This window comes from Haliotis cracherodii, unplaced genomic scaffold (genome assembly GCF_022045235.1).
Source record: "Haliotis cracherodii isolate W230 unplaced genomic scaffold, xgHalCrac1.p SCAF_6, whole genome shotgun sequence".
NCBI classification, from domain to species: domain Eukaryota; kingdom Metazoa; phylum Mollusca; class Gastropoda; order Lepetellida; family Haliotidae; genus Haliotis; species Haliotis cracherodii.
In genome coordinates this window covers 13,720,924-13,742,048 of record NW_027266319.1, presented here as the reverse complement: position 1 = coordinate 13,742,048, position 21,125 = coordinate 13,720,924, and the positions used below count along the sequence as shown (strand labels likewise).

At 43.7% G+C, this 21,125-nt stretch overlaps 1 protein-coding gene and 1 pseudogene across 1 annotated transcript; both read left to right on the top strand.

Annotated features, from left to right (window-relative positions):
* LOC139444812 (uncharacterized) overlaps nt 1-21,125 on the top strand; it is a 174,921-nt pseudogene that overhangs the window by 17,903 nt on the left and 135,893 nt on the right.
* Nucleotides 9,677-12,165, top strand: LOC139445237 (uncharacterized). Its single transcript, XM_071226377.1, has 2 exons — nt 9,677-10,107; nt 11,073-12,165. Exons 1-2 carry the CDS (start codon nt 9,677-9,679, stop codon nt 12,163-12,165), a joined length of 1,524 nt encoding a protein of 507 aa, XP_071082478.1.

The window sequence follows — 21,125 nt, the reverse complement described above, 5'->3', positions numbered from 1 at the left end:
ATATTGACCCTCAATAGAAGAAATTAAGGTTTCAACATAACCATTTAATGGTATTAACACTGGGATGTATTGACCCTTATATGCTAACAAAAGGAATTCAGCAGGTTCCAAATCCACGACACTGATCACGATTCAGTTTGCATGTACATGTCGCTTCAATTGGAAATAAAAATCATTTTCACCTCAAGGAGCCTCTGTAAATGTTCCTGTCATGTAGGTGAAAGACATCGCGAGAAGGTCATCAATTTCACAGGCCTCTCATCCCTCTGTGTCACTTCTTTCATGTCTTTTACCTTTGAGATATAAAGACAGGGGTAATTAAACTTTAAAGATGGATGAAGCTAGATGACTATTTTAGTTGTGTATGATTGCGTTTTTCAGTCGTGTCTGCACGAAAAGCAAACACCTGTTTTCATTTTCATTTTTCACCGAGCCTGTTTTGATACGAAAATGAAAAGGGAAGATTATTGAGTTTGTTCCCTATCTTCCATATTCCCGTAATCAATGCCATCTGATTTCTGACTACAGTCGTGAAATTGGTTTCGATGGATTTTGTTGTGTTCTTTCCGAGATCTTGTCTCTGTAATTGATTCAGGAGTCATCTTTGGCATTTCTTTTCGCTAGAATGAGGTATGTTTCGGATTTGAGAAATTGAGAGAGATTCCTCTTTGGACTGAAACCAATTCATAATCTTTCAATTACTGGTAAAGAGAATCAGAATAAAGCTGTGATAGATTTTTGTGTATATCTAGGCATCACTGCAAGGAAGTAAATTGGAAAAGCAAGATGTTTGTATTTTAGATCAAGGATATGTATGTTTGCAAATCTACACATTATCAATAGAACAAAACAGTGTGTTGGAAATATCTGCTTGAAATTTGCACAGCACTGTAGATTTTTTTGAGGATTTTTTTGCATGAAATTTTTAACACATTGAGTCAAAATGGTTGGCATTTCGGCTGCTTTAAATTGTATTTTTCAGTTACATTACTGTATGTGGGCTTAATTGTGAGGAAAGCCGGTAGTGATGCAGGTCTCAGATATTTATCACTTTGATGAAACTCGGCACGAGTATGGTGAATTTAATCACCAACCAGGGATCATAATCTGAGAAAATCTTGGAGGGTTTGTGTCTATGATATGGAATCCTGGCATGCCTAAGGGATGCCACTCTACAAACAAAGGCAGCTTAGACAGTACGCCCATCCATTCATATTTGTGTGTCCTTGGCAGAGTTTATCTTCTTTGCTCCATTAACCATTAATAATTTGTTTAACAACTGGTTATACATGTACTGAAATGAATGATTGAGTGAGTAACTTGGGTTTAACGCTGCTTTTAACAGAATTCCAGTTATATCACGGCGTGTCAGTTAGCTTAATGTGGGAGGAAAGCCCGAAGTGATGCAGGTCTCAGACGTTTTACCACATCGGTGAAACCCACGAGCACGGGTATGGTGCTGACAAACCTAGAAACATAATCGGGGCAAACTGGGATTCGAACCCACAAGGGACGCAATTCTGCACTGCGAATCGCGGCGCCTTAGACGACTGGGCCATCTGTGCCCCGACCCTCTACTGAAATTAATACTTGAAGTCCTCAGTTAGCTCCTTTTCCAAATATATAAATCGATGTCCACTGCTTCTTAAGTCGAATGTAAATCTGTTTATTAAAAACTGACTGTCTCATGACACTGTGAATAAGAATAAAACAAAGAAACAAGAATATATTTTTTTGTTAATTTTGTCCTGGATATTTTTGGAATCAATTAACTGGTCAGTAAGTGGTTTGGGGGATGTCACCACTTCTCTTTTCTTTGTAAATTGCTTCCACAGTTGGAAATTACTTAATTTTTTAACTGCCGCTTCTGTAAGTAGAGCAATGATTCTTACTGTACATGTTTTAGAGGATTAGTCCAGCAAAAAGTCTTCAAAAAGGTTTTAAAAAATATGATGTTATCAATTGTTTGCTTTTTACTTTATTTCTGGTGAGATGAAGGTTTTCTATGTCCTTTTGATTCTTGCCATCTCTGCACGTATTGGAGTAGATTTATTTCAGTCATTTCGTTTCTGAAAGGTGCAGAACATTGGTATGAGTGGGCCCACCGATAGACTCATCATCAATGTTTTTAGTATGGTCGACTGCCTCCGTGGTCTAGTGGTAGAGCGTCCGCCTGGAGAGCGGAAGGTCCGGGGTTCAATCCCCGGCTGCGTCATACCAAAAGACGTTAAATGATTGTACTTGTTGTTACCCTCTCTGGTGCTCGGCATTAAGGGGCTAGTCAAGAACTGGTCGGCTTGGAGTCAGTATACTGTGTCTGAGTGGGGTATTCATGTTAAACTACGGCATGGTATCTCAGTGTGCTAGCACTATAAATCGGCATCAGTGCGGACTAGTACAAGCAGCCACACACACACGTACATGCATGTCACTATATAAGTGCAATAATCTTGGACGCGACATTAAACCCTATTTTGCAGACCATTGTGACGTCACTGGTTACCAGACATCACAATCAAATGACATCACTAATGGCTCTGCTACTGAAGCTGTTTGCAGTACTTTTTACACTGAAGACACTGCTAATTACTGTCTACGAATTGAAAAAGTTGAAAGAATGATGTTGTATGATAAATAATATCTCACCCGAGTGTCTTTTGATATCAAATATATCAACACTTGTTGATAAAAGTGGCAAAAGTCCTAGGCAAGCCTCGGAATTTTTCCACTTTTATCAGCTCGTGTTGATATGTTTGATATCAAAAGACACTCGGGTGAGATTCTCTATTTAACGCCGCTTTTAACAGTATTCCAGTTATATCACGGCGTGTCAGCTTAATGTGGGAAGAAAACTAGAAGTGATGCAGGTGTCAGACGTTTACCACTTCGATGAAACCCACGAGCTCGGGTATGGTGCTGACAAACCTAGAAACATAATTTTGGCGAACTGGGATTTGAACCCACAATCATAGGTTTCTTTAATTTAATTTTAATTTCTTTCAATTCATTTTCATTCATTTCAATTCAATTTATTTTTCTGATGGTGTGGGTCATTGGTCATAAATCCAATCACTAGTTTGCATTTAACAGGCTCAGTTAAATGCAGTCCGACATCATATAGCTTGAATATTGTTGAGTGCTGCATTAATTTAAGGACAGATCCAATGCACTTGGTTGATGTACGTCAACGATCCCAATTGCGTGGATCGATGCTCATGATATCAATCACTGGATTGTCTGGTCCAGATTATTTACACAGACCGCTGTCATAGAGCTGGAATATTGCTGAGTGCGGTTTAATCAACAAACAAACAAACAGAGTTTTGATGAAATAAGAATTGATTTAATTGACACGTTTAACTATGCTGGTCCTCTGCCAAACTGATTAAAGCTCACCTTAATATTTAAAATGATAGAAAAGGAAAATGCTATCTGTGTTTTGATGTTCACTGTTAGGCTCACAGAGAGTCATTGAAATGTTATACTACATAATACACTTCTCTTCTCTCTAAAATTAAACAACTAATTTTCCTGATGCTGATTTCATATGTGGAATAGAGCTAGCTAGAGCCAGTTTGAGCTGGCTAGACTTGCTTTTGTATATATGTATAGATTGTTAGTTTTCCATAAAATAAATATTTTCTACAGTCATAGTGCAGGACTGATTGGCAATATAACTGGACTATTCCTAAATTACCTCCCTTTGTAAACAAAAATCAGATCATCACCTTCACACATCACACTTTCAAGAATAGTCAACAAAAATAATTTCTAGCAGTTTGTATTTAGAAGTCTTTAAACAAGATTAATTCTTGTTAAATAGATTAAGTTTTTAAAGTGTCTTTATAGAAACAGCAAGAAATTATTTTTGTTATCATTCTAGAAATACATTGTATATATAAAAATACAAAATGAAATTATCAGGCTTGACATAATGACACTATGACCCCCAAAAGGCTGGCCCAGTAATTAATCTAAAGTGCTTCAATTTGCCGTGCAGAGTTGTGTCCCTTAGGTGTGCCTTCTGACAATGATCTATTATCAAAGCCGTGTTAAACACTACACACTCTTTCAAAATGTGAGCTTTAGGAACATAAATATACTATCATCATTAAAGCATTTGGTGTTCTTTATGCAAACGGAATGCATAGTGGTATGCGAGACAACAGTTGGCTGTGTTGAGTTGTCTCCCTTAGCCCTTATTATTGTGGATTCAAAACCCATACATCCCAATTTTCATCAGGCTTCCCTCCCACATTAAGCCAACAAGATATGACTTAAATACTGTTCAACACTATTATAAACCCAACTCACTCACTCACTCACTCACTCACTCACTCTTTGATTTGAAAAAACTCTGAACACAATTCAAACGAAGACAAAAGCATATACAAAGGCTGAATAAAAACTAAATATGTGTGCAAAGCTTTCTCAGGATAAACTCAGAGATTACTTATGTAGTGAACAATGTTTCATCTACGCTTCTCAGTTGTGTTTGTTTTTTAGTATAACCATAAGTTACAAAAGCATCGATATCTTGAGTAACAAGTTTATCATTGACCCATGAAGATCCGGGTTAGAACAGGTCTTCAGCAACCCATTCTTGTCGTAAGACGCAACCAATTGAATTGGGAGGTAACTGACTTGGTTGATCCATGTCATTGTATCCCAATTGTGTGAATGGATGCTCATGATGTCAATCACTGGATTATCTGGTCCAGACTTGATTATTTACAGACTGTCCTCATATAGCTGGAATAATGCCGAGTGTTTCGTTTAACAACAAACAAACAAACAAACAGTTTACTACGTTGTAACTGGTATCAAATCTATTTCAGTAAAGGGGGCACGGGTGGCCCAGTCGTCTTAGGCGCCGCGATTCGCTGTGCAGAGATGCGTCCCTTAGGCACACCAGAAACCTATGGTTGTGGGTTCGAATCCCGGTTCACCCTGATTATGTTTCTAGGTTTGTCAGCACCATACCCGTGCTTGTGGGTTTCACCGAAGTGGTAGACCTGCATCACTTCGGGCTTTCCTCCCACATTAAGCTGACACGCCGCGATATAACTGGAATAATGTTAAAATCGGCGTTAAACCCAACTCACTCACTCACTATTTTAGTAAAGGTTGAAAAATACTACCCCACTTTTGATAGAGATATTTTGTATCTTTCCATGATACACTGGTTCTCAAAATACATCAAGTGTATATTAAAATGGAATGACATACAGTAAAAAACGGTTATAACAAACTCAAATGGACCACTAATTTTAGTTCGTTATAACTGTAGTTCATTATAAACATTATATAACTGTATCTGATTATCCTTGTCTAAGGTTGAGTAGTATATACTACTTACTATTTTGGTGTGATTTATTTTTCTTTGCAACAGATGGAAGACGAGTGAGGTTATCTTATTAGGATAAAAAGGTGAAAGTCAAGCCCTTCTGTTCTCACAACTCTTCCATTTTATCTTGATCAAGTAGTGTGAGAATCCTCTATTAGACTGTCTTAGAGCTGCGCCAAATTCTCCAGTTCCATGGACAGCGTATCAGCGTATAATGTGAACATCTCTTGCAAATGCCACTTTTTCACTTTCCACTTAAGGCCCATTAACCCCCGGCCCAGGTGTCTGTGTAATTCCCGATGTACGTGCAGCTGAGGCAGTAGTGACGTGTCAGGTCGGAGGACATCATCAGGATGTAATTGAACTACTGTTGACCCAAATGAAGAATGCCCATTTAATCAAAGCCTTTAGATGAGTCGGAGTATGTTTTAGTCAGTATCTGTGTCGGTATCGGTATCGGTGTCGGAGAAAAGGTTTGAGACAATGGGGTTCGAGATAATGAGGTTTGACTTTAGGTTGTGTACTCCTCGGGAAGTTGAGAATGAAAACTTGATATCACACCGATCCATTGACCGGGGTACTTGCTTTGCGCGAGCACGAGTCTGTAGTTATGCTATATAACAAGCTATATTGGTATATCCATTGCGGAGATGAGTTGTGATTATCCCACCCCATACTGATCATAATGGGACAAATGTGGATCTGATGGTTACAATGGCCGACTTGACTGGATTGGTGTAGAAAACAACAGCCTCTCACTTCACTGTCTCTTCTTTCATAAATTTGTTCAACTATTAGTCAGTTTTGTATTGAAAAAGTTGCAGGTTTGAGGGTACACTCATGGCAGTTACAACGTCAATAAATGTCTCTGTGACGATCTGGGTTAAAATTGGTTGTCGTCGGAGGGACTGATGGGACCATGTGGTCAGACTCGCTGTTTATGCATGTCATCTTATCCAAACTGCATAGATCGATGCTCATTGTATCAGTCACTGGTATGCCCCAAATGAACTTATAATAATAGGCTTGAATTCCGGTTTGTCCTGATTATGTGTCAATGTTTGTCAACACCATACCCATGGTCATGGGTTTCATCAATGGGAAACTTCTTAGACCTGCATCACTTAAGGCTTTCCTCCCACATCAAGCTGACATGGCATGATATAACTTGGAATACCGGTTCAAGCGGTGTTACACCCGACTCACTCACTCACTCACTCACTCACTCACTCACTCACTCACATTAAGACCTGCATCACTTCAGACATTCCTCCCACATCACTATTGACACGGCACGATGTAACTGTAATACTGTTCAAAGCGGTGCTGACACCAACTCACTTTCACTCCCTCACTATCACTTCCAACTTTACTTCCACATCAAGCTGGCAACTGAAATACTGTTCAAAGTGGCTTGAAACAAAATTCTCACTCACTCACTCACTCACTCACTCACTCACTATGACCTGCATCACTTTAAACTTTACTTCCAAATCAAGCTGACAACTGAAATACTGATCAAAGTGGCTTTAGACCTCACTCACTCACTCACTCACTCACTCACTCACTTCAGACATTCCTCCCACATCAATATGACACGGCACGATGTAACTGGAATACTGTTCGAAGCGGTGCTGACACCAACTCACTTTCACTCCCTCACTATCACTTCCAACTTTACTTCCACATCAAGCTGACAACTGAAATACTGTTCAAAGTGGCTTTAGACCTCACTCACTCACTCACTCACTCACTCACTCACTTACTCACTTAATCAATCACTCATGAGAAGTATATTCCTTCTGAGAATCCAAACACAACAAGAAGTCATGGTGGTTAATGTAATTTGAAATGAGGTTTCGAAACTTAAAGCATTTTTCTCCTAGATTCCTATAATACGTTTTAAAATTGAGTTTACATGTACACAGCTTTGGGAGCCATTAATAGTCTGCTGTTTTGGGCTTTGGGAGCCATAAATAGCAGCAGGTTGGCAGAATAGTGAAAACTCGGAAGTTGGAAAGTTAAACTAAAATATAACCCATTTTCAGTTTAAGTCTTAGGAGACACATTATTTCATTATTCATACTCAGTAAAATAACGGAATTGTGCAGTACATACATCAGATGTGTAATGCCAATTGAAAAGAACCAGGCTGCCATATGCATTCAGGAAACATTTAATAGCCCTATTAACGTATGCTGACAGTTGAAGGATTGCAGTGTTAACACCATCTGCCTTTACTGTGTTAAACATCTAGAGCATCTTATTACATAGTCGGGATAACATGTGAAAACCTTTTAGGCTGAAATATGAAAAGTAGGGGTTGTGTATGTTCAGGGAGAAAGGATGTGACGGAGTGACGATCAGTTGTGGCTCTGGAATGCTTGGCTTAATTTTCGTTTGTCTCACTTTACATTTTATGGGTATACTTCCCGGAGACAAGGTCCGTGTGTAGGGACCCTGTGAAGATTCGGGGTAGAATAGATCTTCAGCAACCCATGCTTGCCGTAACAGGCGACTATGCTTGTCGTAAAGGGCAACTAACGGGATCGGGTTGTCTGGCTCGCTGACTTGGTTGAAGCATGTCATCGATCCCAATTGCCTGGATCTATGCTTATGATATCAATCATTGCATTTCTGGTCCAGACTCGATTACTTACAGACCACCGTCATATAGCTGGAATATTGCTGGTGCAGCTTTAAACAACAACCAACCAACCAATCTATGAAGTGTATTTGGGAAGACAGGGCCATCATCATCCGTCACATAGTTATCTGACTTTTTGTTTTGCGATACGCAGCGAACCAAGATTAATAATGGCGGAGCGGAGACATAGACGAGCCAGAAGTCAGCGCAATCGGGTTAATGTTCTCGACTCCGCACAGCCTGAAGAAAATCCGGATAGCCTCGAACCCCGCGCCATTGCTGCCAGTGCCAGCCGTACTACAGGGACAATCAGCAGTCAACCGTATCTGACCGTGGCCCAGCTACGCAAACAACTGGCAGAGCGAGGCGTGAGGGTTCCAAATAATTGGCCTAGGAAAAGCTTGTTGCAGCTGTTCCAAGAAAACCAACAACAACGGCCAGCAGCAGCGACGGTGACCTCGTCGGACAGCTACGACCCGAGTGCCATTTTGTCTCCGGCGGCCACACGGCCGGGGGTGGTCGAAGCCAGCATACAGCACAGGAACCCAGATGCCCTCGTTAGCGGGACCACGCTACCTTACAGCGTTGTTTCGGACTTCAGGGACGATGTTACCAATTCCGTGTCACCTGTTAGTGTTGCCAGTCTACAACGCGAACTTGCAGAGCTGAAACACATGATAGCCAACATGACCAGCCATAACGCAGTGACCACCGAGTACGCAGCTACAAGCCTACCGGATCAACTCAGCCATGATGTGCCGTCAGACTCGTTGCCCCACATCCACACAGTCGCGCCGGCGCTCAAGAAGAAGATTAAAGACGGCAAGTACTGTAACCTGGCCTTGCTATTGATACCTAATCAAGACACGCTAGACGCTAGAATGGCCGAGTACGATGGCAATGTGTATCATTTAAAGGAGGATGCTAGGCTAAATCGCACTCTTACACTAGCAGAATTTATACAGGCCTTTGGCATTTACAAGGACATTCTGTGTGACATCAATAACGCCAAACGGAAACAATTGGATGGACACGAGCAAACTGTCATCGAACTGGCTACGTTGTATGGGGGCTCTGCGCACTACGACTACCACAAGTTATTTGCTGCCAGAGTGGCGTCCTACGCAGAACAAGGTTGCAGCATTCGCTGGGATATGAGGGACACACGTCTGTACGGGCTGTGTTCTTCGGGGCGCCGTTCCAGATCGTGTGCAATTTGCCACAGCATCACCCATGGTACAGACTTGTGTCCTGAGCGACGTACTGATACAGTTAGGCCTACCCCGTTCTCGGACCGAAGTGGCAGCTCCGACAGGATGGGGGCGACGGACAAAAACGACACCAGGGGACGACCTAGAGTTAGGTCAAACGGAAGGGAGGTCTGCAATAATTTCAATCACCAGGGCTGTGTGAGAGTGAACTGTGCATACCTTCATGTATGTCTCAATTGTCATGCCCCAAACCACGGACAGGCAACTTGCGCCAAGGCTCCCAAATCGAGACGGGACAACCAAGTTTGACTAACTTTCCCGGATATAACCGGAGAAGAGGACGCAGGCACCTTAACAGTACAACTCACTCCCATCAACGTTCAGGCTATACAGGCAGAACTCGCCTCTCATCCCCATCCTCCATTTGCTACATATCTCGTCAACGGCTTGCAACATGGATTCGACCCCTTAATGTCGGAGGTTCCACAGTCAACAACGGAATGTAACAACAATCGTAGTGCTACATTGGATCCCATAGTTGTGACTAAGGCAGTGCAAACAGAAGTTGTTAAAGGATACGTTATCGGACCTTTCCAGCGGGCTCCATACCCTGTGTACAGAATTAACCCCTTAGGAGTTGCCACGGGCAAGTACTCGGGCAAGAAGAGGCTAATCCTTGATCTGTCAGCCCCTCATAACTTGGAACACACCGCAAGTATCAATGATCTCATTAGTAAAGAATCTGCTTCACTCTCGTATGTGACCATAGACTATGCTATTTCGGTTATTAAGCAACTGGGACATGGTGCACAAATGTGTAAGGTGGACATTACCGACGCATTCAAACAGATTCCGCTGCACCCCAGGTACTGGCCGTTCTTTGGTTTCCGATGGGACGATAGGTACTACTTCTACACTAGATTGGCGTTCGGGTGCAGATCCAGTCCAAAGATTTTCGATACCCTATCACAAGCAGTTTGCTGGATATTGCAATACAACTACGGCGTTAAAAACATTCTGCATCTGTTAGATGATTTCCTGACTATTGATCCTCCCGGTTATGAAGCTAGCACAACGATGGATGCCATCTTAACCTTGTTCGACAAACTACAAATTCCACTCGCTGTTCACAAGACTGAAGGACCGGTAACTTGTTTAGAATACCTGGGCATTATCTTGGACTCAGTCTCGATGACGGCGCGGTTGCCAGAGAACAAGTTGACAAGGATAGCGGATATGTTAACATCATTTTCTACTCGGACGAAGTGTACGAAGAGAGATTTGCTGTCTTTGTTAGGGCATTTAAACTATGCTTGTCGAGTGGTGGTACCAGGCAGATCATTCCTATCTTACCTGATTCGACTGTCGACCACTGTGGTCAAGTTGCATCATCATATCAGAATATCTAAGCAATGTCGGATAGAGATGCACATGTGGAGAAAATTTCTGAACCAGTGGAATGGCATCTCGTTTTTCCATGACGACCATATCACATCAGCTCCGGATCTCAATCTGTATACGGATGCAGCGGGAAGTGTAGGACACGGGGGATATTTTGATGGGGCATGGTTCGCCCAGGCGTGGCCTAAGGACGTTATAAACAGTCAAGACTCAGCACAATCAATTGCTTGGTTGGAACTTTATCCTATTGTGGTGTCGGCCATTCTCTGGGGACGACATTGGACACGGAAGAGAGTACTGTTTCATTGTGACAATATAGCTACTGTGGGTATTATCAAAAAGGGTAGATCAAAATGTATGGACATTATGGCTCTGATGCGGACCCTTACATGGCAAGCAGCTGTAAATAACTTTATTGTGTTAGCTGAACATGTTCCAGGCGTACAAAATAACATTGCTGATGCACTTTCCCGTTTGCAGTTCAGGAAATTCCGAGCCCTGGCGCCCCACGCAGACCTCCATCCAACGCCTTGCCCACCCAGCTCACAAGTGATGTGGACCTGAATCGTCACCTGGACACCCTGTGGTCAGCTGCGATCAGTCGACAAACAAGAACAGCATATTCTACAGGATTTCAGTGCTACCTAAAGTTCATGTTAAAGTTCAGTTTGTTCACCACACTGGGTGCCAGCAGCGGCCTGCCACCAGTTAACGACGCCTACCTGCAGTACTTTCTTGCACATTGTTTCGGCTTCCTCAAACTCTCACATGACACCGTGAAGACCTATCTGGCGGGAATCAGATTTACGTACCTACAAGCGGGCATCAGGACACTGTTTGACGATGTCTCCACCGGCGCCCTAAATCGGATTCAAACTCTACTCAGAGGATACAAACGGGCCCACACACCAGAGCGGAGGAAGAGACTCCCCATCACTTACCATGTGCTACGTAACATCATCAAGCGGCTCAGGGATGGCGTGTTCGGTCCTTTCAACGATTTGGTAATGGAATGTATGTGTCTTGCAGCGTTCTTCGGATTCTTGAGATGCGGTGAACTCACATGTTCAGCCAACTTTGATGCCAGTAGGAACATAACTATGAGCGACATTAGTTTTGTACACCATAAAAGAACATGCGTTATAACCTTAAAAGTGTCTAAGACTGATCCCTTCCGACTAGGCGTTCGCATTGCCTTATTCGCTACTGACACTATGACATGTCCCTACTCGGCCTTGTCAAAACTGTATTCCATTAGAACGCAGTGCAGGGCTGCATACCAGGATCCGCTGTTCGTCAGTCGGGACTATCTACCAATATCCAGGACTGTGTTTTTGTCATGGTTAGATAGGGTCCTCACGTTGACTGGCTACAACTCCGCCGACTACTCCGGGCACTCATTCCGGATAGGAGCAGCTACCACGGCGGCCACCGTGCACATCGAGGATCACCTCATTAAGACTATGGGCAGGTGGACGTCGGACTGTTACGCCAAGTATATCAGAACGTCCGACTCCACCTTAGGGCAAGCCCACAAGGCTATGTGTCACCATCACTAAGTACCATATTCATGTTATTTACCTATATTAATTCTTTGGGGGCTCTCGGTTGCTAACCTCGTTTGGGCGTCATAAGCCACTCCATACTCAGAGCATGGAAGGCTTGTGGCCCCCAAAGAACTTACGCTATTTCGGTACTGTCCGGTCAGCACGACCAGTACTAGCTTAACTCTAGGGATCGTCCGGGTCATCGGACCCCAGGACCGGCATATCCCTCTCACAGCTACACAGTCCGGGTCCATAATACCCCAGGACATTGTTATCTTACCCGGGTCTCCACGACCCCAGGGTGTCAACCCGGGTCACTTCGACCCCAGGGTCTCTTAGGCAACCGAGGCAGCCCCCATGTTGTGCCAAATGTTTATGTAAATATCTGTATATAATAAAACTTCCTGCTATGTAATACATTTCATGTGGTTTGTGGCACAAATTTGAAATGAGGTTTCGAAACTTAAAGCATTTTTCTCCTAGATTCCTATAATACGTTTTAAAATTGAGTTTACATGTACACAGCTTTGGGAGCCATTAATAGTCTGCTGTTTTGGGCTTTGGGAGCCATAAATAGCAGCAGGTTGGCAGAATAGTGAAAACTCGGAAGTTGGAAAGTTAAACTAAAATATAACCCATTTTCAGTTTAAGTCTTAGGAGACACATTATTTCATTATTCATACTCAGTAAAATAACGGAATTGTGCAGTACATACATCAGATGTGTAATGCCAATTGAAAAGAACCAGGCTGCCATATGCATTCAGGAAACATTTAATAGCCCTATTAACGTATGCTGACAGTTGAAGGATTGCAGTGTTAACACCATCTGCCTTTACTGTGTTAAACATCTAGAGCATCTTATTACATAGTCGGGATAACATGTGAAAACCTTTTAGGCTGAAATATGAAAAGTAGGGGTTGTGTATGTTCAGGGAGAAAGGATGTGACGGAGTGACGATCAGTTGTGGCTCTGGAATGCTTGGCTTAATTTTCGTTTGTCTCACTTTACATTTTATGGGTATACTTCCCGGAGACAAGGTCCGTGTGTAGGGACCCTGTGAAGATTCGGGGTAGAATAGATCTTCAGCAACCCATGCTTGCCGTAACAGGCGACTATGCTTGTCGTAAAGGGCAACTAACGGGATCGGGTTGTCTGGCTCGCTGACTTGGTTGAAGCATGTCATCGATCCCAATTGCCTGGATCTATGCTTATGATATCAATCATTGCATTTCTGGTCCAGACTCGATTACTTACAGACCACCGTCATATAGCTGGAATATTGCTGGTGCAGCTTTAAACAACAACCAACCAACCAATCTATGAAGTGTATTTGGGAAGACAGGGCCATCATCATCCGTCACATAGTTATCTGACTTTTTGCAGTAGTTCTGTTGATAAGCTCACTGCTACAGCTTGTTGTCTTTACCTGACTGACTGGCCCAACAACTCAAGTGATGCTAGCAGGCTGTTAACATTGGTACCATAGGCTCAGTACTTAAAAGCAGGGCTCCAGTTTCATAGTTAAGATACATCCTGTGTGTTCCATAACTGGAATGCTTATTTGGGTGATTCAGGTAATTATCTCCACCTCATCAAGGCTCTGGGTTTGCATGTTGGAATGTGCAGGTTCTGTTGTTTGTTTACATAGAAGCTCTTGATCCTCCTGGAGTTGTTTATGGACTGGTTTTGTAGTGTTGATTCATGTGAGTGTGTTGATGACATTTTCTTTGTAGAATTCAGCATAGGGGTGTCGCATTCAAGTTACCTGGCAAGAGACTACTGGTTAATGTCTTGAAGGGATGATTATCAGCTCAGTGATCCTGACTTTGTGAAGATGGTGTGTTGCAGTAAAATGTGCTTGGACATAAATACATGACTTTTTTTTTATGGATTGCAGCTTCTTTTATTCTTTGTCACAATGAGGGGCGAGGTTTAAGCGTTCACTCGTCACGCAGAACACTCGGGTTCGATTCCCGAGTGTGGGTACAATGTGTGAAGCCCATTTCTGGTGTCCCCTGCCGTGATATTGCTGGAATATTGTTAAAAGCGGCGTAAAACCATACTCACTCACTCACTCACTGACTTTGTCACAATGTTTCAGAGCTACTTCTTGTTCCTTCATCAGGTGAATCCTGAGAAAGTGATAGAGTTAATATATATATGTATATAGAATGGTATGTCTACATAACACAGGGTGGGATTAACGTGCAAGGTATATACAGTTCTTAATATGAACTTTCTGACATTTCGACTTAGACTTTGCTGATAGTAGTTTGTTCTTCAATTAGTAAGATATTTTCTTACAGTGGATGGATCTTCAAATTTCAATCCCTGTGTCTTTTGATGTTTGTATCCTTTTTTTGTTTTTTAAATTCTTGTAATATATACTTGTGACATTAAGATTGTAAGAATGAAATTATATGATGTTTCTCTACTCTTGCAGGTTTAAAGTAATGCTATTGTATGAAAGAAATATTGAATGTTATGCAAAGCATTTTTGCTTACTTGTGCCAGAGTGTACGTCTCTCTCCTCCACATAGTTCTCCTCCACATGGTACTCCTCAACATGGTTCTCCTCATAGACGTCCACCACATGGTTCTCCTCATAGTCCTCCACATAGTTCTCCCCCACATGGTACTCCTCAACATGGCTCTCCTCATAGACGTCCACCACATGGTTCTCCTCATAGTCCTCCACATAGTTCTCCTCGTGATTCTCCTCATAGTCCTCCACATAGTTCTCCTCCAAACGGTTCTCATAGTCCTCCACATAGTTCTCCTCCAAACGGTTCTCATAGTCCTCCACATAGTTCTCCTCCTCATGGTTCTCCTCATAGTCCTCAACATAGTCCACCACATAGTTCTCCTCATGGTCCTCCACATAGTTCTCCTCATAGTTCTCATAGTCCTCCACATAGTTCTCCTCCTCATGGTTCTCCTCATAGTCCTCCACATAGTTCTCATGGTTCTCACTGTCCACCACATGGTTCTCCTCATAGTCCTCCATATTGTTCTCCTCCACATGGTTCTCCTCATAGTCCACCACATAGTTCTCCTCGTGGTTCTCCTCATAGTCCTCCATATAGTTCTCCTCCACATGGTTCTCCTCATATTCCTCCACATAGTTCTCCTTGTGGTTCTCCTCATAGTCCTCCACATAGTTCTCCTCAACATGGTTCTCCTCTTAGTCCACCACATAGTTCTCCTCCTCGTGGTTCTCCTCATAGTCCACCACATAGTTCTCCTTGTGGTTCTCATAGTCCTCCACATAGTTCTCCTCCTCATAGTCCTCGACATAATTCTCTCCTCATGGTTCTCCTCATTGTCCACCACATGGTTCTCCTCACTGTCCACAACATTGTTCTCCTCATTGTCCTCCACATAGTTCTCCTCCACATGGTTCTCCTCATAGTCATCCACATAGTTCTCATGGTTCTCCTCATAGTCCTCCACATAGTTCTCCTCCACATGGTTCTCCTCATAGTCATCCACATAGTTCTCATAGTTCTCATTGTCCTCCACATAGTTCTCCTCCTCATGGTTCTCCTCATAGTCCTCCTCCACATGGTTCTCATAGTCGTCCTCCTTATGGTTCCCCTCCTCATGGTTCTCCTCATTGTCCTCCACATAGTTCTCCTCCTCATGGTTCTCCTCATAGTCCTCCACATAGTTCTCCTCCTCATGGTTCTCCTCATGGTTCTCCTCAGTTCTCCTCATGGTTCTCCTCATTGTCTACCACATAGTTCTCCTCATAGTCCTCCACATTGTTCTCCTCATGGTTCTCCTCCTAGTCCTCCACATAGTTCTCCTCATGGTTCTCATAGTCCTCCACATAGTTCTCCTCATGGTTCTCCTCATTGTCCACCACATAGTTCTCCTCATAGTCCTCCACATAGTTCTCCTCATGGTTCTCCTCATAGTCCTCCACATAGTTCTCCTCATGGTTCTCCTCTTAGTCCTCCACATAGTTCTCATGGTTCTCCTCATAGTCCTCCACATAGTTCTCATAGTTCTCCTCATTGTCCTCCACATAGTTCTCCTCCTCATGGTTCTCCTCATAGTCCTCCTCCACATGGTTCTCATAGTCGTCCTTATGGTTCCCCTCCTCATGGTTCTCCTCATTGTCCTCCACATAGTTCTCCTCCTCATGGTTCTCCTCATAGTCCTCCACATAGTTCTCCTCCTCATGGTTCTCCTCATAGTCCTCCACATAGTTCTCCTCATGGTTCTCCTCATGGTCCTCCACATAGTTCTCATGGTTCTCCTCATTGTCCTCCACATAGTTCTCCTCCTTACGGTTCTCATAGTCCTCCTCCACATGGTTCTCATAGTCGTCCTCCTTATGGTTCCCCTCCTCATGGTTCTCCTCATTGTCCACCACATAGTCCCCCCCCACATAGTCCTCCACATAGTTCTCCTCTTTATGGTTCTCCTCATAGTCCTCCTCCTCATGGTCCCCCATCTCAGTCCTCCTTATTGTTCTCATAGTTCTCCATGTCCTTCTCTACATAGACCTCCATATTTGAAGAGTAAATAACTGGTTTGATTTGAAAGGTATGAATAACTTTCAGTTTACTCAGCCATTGCGAAGTCTGTGTTGTTGCTGATGTGCTTGGACTTTTTGACAGTGGTTGAAATCTGAAACTTGGAAACATCGTATAATTCTCTTGATGAGTGGAGCTTTTTTTAGAAAAAAAGGGTAAAGAAAACAAAGACCTCATGAGGCAAGTTAATGCCGATTAACTTAAGGAAACATCTTTTAAAAATTAGGAAGTCTTTCAGTGTCAGTTCTGTGCAATGACTCACCAATCATTGAGACACATGGTGAGAACAGACAGAAGAGAGTCTCTTCTTTTGTAGGGAAAGTGTTTTGCCATATTTGACAATTCCTTGGGTTAAAGACCACCCTGTGGAAATCTTTATCTTGGAATATTCGTTGTTGAAGTATGCTCCCCATCTCAGACAAACAGAGACAGAAGGTAGTGTCTGCCACATTGTGTCTTAAAAATGCCAAATGCTTTTTAAAGTAAACACTGCACAGATATGTAAACATGTTTTTATTCTAATATCAACATCCTTCACTTTCATGACTGGTTACCAAACTTTGTATGTTGTGAAATGTATGTGGTCATAAACAGAAGTTTATTAAAAAAATGAGAAATTGTTTTGTTTTTTATTTTAATTAAACTCCAAAGTAATAAGAATATGTGATGCTGTGATTTCCTGTTTTTGCTTTTTAAATTTCTGTTTAACCCATTTATCGATATATGATTTTGCAATATGGTGCCATGTGTTGTTATTTCTTCCCATCTTTACAACTTCGGTGTAAGCATGATCAGATCAATTATACGTGTATCTAGATAGTTTTTGCCAGGGCTGTGGTAAAACAATTCCCACTTGGACATTCTGTACCCAACTCTTGAGACCTACAGCGGGTACCTGGATAGGTTAGGGTAATAGGGTTGCCAGGGCTGTGGTAAAACAATTCCCACTTGGACATTCTGTACCCAACTCTTGAGACCTACAGCGGGTACCTGGATAGGTAAGGGGAATAGGGTTGCCAGGGCTGTGGTAAAACAATTCCCACTTGGACATTCTGTACCCAACTCTTGAGATCTATAGCGGGTACCTGGATAGGTTAGGGTAATAGGGTTGCCAGGGCTGTGGTAAAACAATTCCCACTTGGACATTCTGTACCCAACTCTTGAGACCTACAGCGGGTACCTGGATAGGTGAGGGTAATAGGGGGTCAGGAACCCCTGGTAGTTAATTTGAACTATCCCCAGCCCTAGATGAAATGCATCATCCAAGTAAGGAGCCTGACCACCCAACGCCCTCAGTTGCCTTTATACAACAAGCATGGGTTACTGAAGACCAATTCTGTCCAAGATCTTCCACTGAACCATAACATATAGTGGTGGTTTTAATACAGTGCATGAGTAATTTAAACAAGATATAAGTATATTGCATTTAGATATTTTAGAAAACACTTTAGTAAGACTGCCTGGGTTTTGTTTTCACTAGATGAGTGCAATAATTTTGATTGTGACGTTGAACTCACCATGGTCTTGTGAGTCTTGTGTATTTGGAATGTAGTGACGAATGTAATGTGTATGTGATTAAGCTGCCTGTCTGCTAGCTTTATTCCATGGCTCCATCATTATTCTTGGATGTTTGTAGCCTTTATCAATCGTTACTGAGAAACTCATTATGTCTGTCATACTACACCCTATACCCTCACACACCACACACCATACCCCATACCCCACACACCACACACCACACACCATATTCCACACACCACACACAATACACCATACACCACACACAATACACCATACACCACACACCACACACCATACCCCACACACCATACCCCACACACCATACCCCACACACCACACACAATACACCACACACCATACACCACACACCATACCCCAAACACCACACACCACACACCATACCCCACACACCACACACCATACCCCACACACCATACACCATACTCCACACACCACACACCATACCCCACACACCACACACCATACCCCACACACCATACACCATACTCCACACACCACACACAATACCCCACACACCATACACCATACCCCACACACAACACACCACACACCATACCCCACACACCATACCCCACACACCACACACCACACACCATACCCCACACACCACACACCATACCCCACACACCACACACCATACCCCACACACCACACACCATACCCCACACACCACACACCACACACCACACACCACAAACCATACACCACACACCATACACCACACACCATACCCCACACACCACACACAACACACCACACACCACAAACCATACACCACACACCACACACCACACACCATACCCCACACACCACACACCACACACCATACACCACACACCATACCCCACACACCACACATCACACACCATACACCACACACCATACCCCACACACCACACACCATCCCCCACACACCACACACCATACCCCACACACCATACACCACACACCATACCCCACACACCACACACCATACCCCACACACCATACACCACACACCATACACCACACACCATACACCACACACCACACACCACACACCATACCCCACACACCATACCCAAAACACCACACACCATACACCATACACCACACACCACACACCATACACCATACACCATACACCACACACCATACACCACACACCATACACCACACACAATACACCATACCCCACACACCACACACCATACACCACACACCATACCCCAAACACCACACACCACACGCCATACCCCACACACCACACACCATACCCCACACACCATACACCATACTCCACACACCACACACCATAACCCACACACCACACACCATACCCCACACACCATACACCATACTCCACACACCACACACAATACCCCACACACCATACACCATACACCATACACCACACACCACACACCACACACCATACCCCACACACCATACACCATACCCCACACACCACACACCATACCCCACACACCACACACCACACACCACACCCAATACCCCACACACCATACACCATACCCCACACACCACACACCATACCCCACACACCATACCCCACACACCACACACCACACACCATACACCACACACCACACACCATACACCATACACCACACACCATACCCCACACACCACACACCACACACCATACACCACACACCATACCCCACACACCACACACCATGCACCACACACCACACACCATACCCCACACACCATACCCCATACCCCACACACCACACACCATACACCACACACCATACCCCACACACCACACACAGTACACCACACACCATACACCATACACCACACACCATACCCCACACACCACACACCACACACCATACACCACACACCATACACCACACACCACACACCACACACAATACACCATACCCCACACACCACACACCATACACCACACACCATACCCCAAACACCACACACCACACACCATACCCCACACACCACACACCATACCCCACACACCATACACCATACTCCACACACCACACACCATACCCCACACACCACACACCATACCCCACACACCATACACCATACTCCACACACCACACACAATACCCCACACACCATACACCATACCCCACACACAACACACCACACACCATACCCCACACACCATACCCCACACACCACACACCACACACCATACCCCACACACCACACACCATACCCCACACACCACACACCATACCCCACACACCACACACCATACACCACACACCACACACCACACACAATACACCCCACACCACACACCACACACAATACACACCACACCACACACCACACACCACACTCCACATGCGCACACCTGACACTCAACACCTGACGCCCAACCTCCATGAGTAGTCCTTACATTTACTGGATTAGAAGCAGATGAGTGATATATTTCAGTCTATTTGTCCTTGACGATGTCAAGTTTCGTAACAAGAAAAGTTTGCAGGGTAAGGTGACACCTGGTTGTCTGGTATTTGGAAGCAAGATGATCTATACAAGAAAAAAACTTGTTCCATCAGATAGACACCTGAATAACAGATGTCAAAAGGTGGGAGTTCTTTATGCCAAATATGTTATCTGTAATTTGAGTCTGGACCAGACAATCCAGAAATCATGAGCATCGATCCACGCGATTTGGATCGATGACATGCATCAACCAAGTCAGCGAGCCTGATCCGTTAGTCGCCTCTTGCCACGAGCAATGTCGCCTTTTATGGCAAGCATGGGTTGCTGAGGACCTTTTCTACCTTCACAGGTCCTACGTCATAAGAGATTTATTTTAAGTGAGTGTGAGTGAGTATGGATTTACGCCGCTTTTAGCAATATTCCAGCAATATCACAATGGGGGACACCGGAAATGGG

What these genes read in the sequence shown, in the direction of transcription:
- LOC139445237 (XM_071226377.1), top strand. Translation starts at nt 9,677, where the DNA reads ATGTCGGAGGTTCCACAGTCAACAACGGAATGTAACAACAATCGTAGT. An exon ending in GGTTTCCGATGGGACGATAG is followed by an intron (nt 10,108 to 11,072) that starts GTACTACTTCTA and finishes TTGCTGATGCAC; the next exon opens with TTTCCCGTTTGCAGTTCAGG.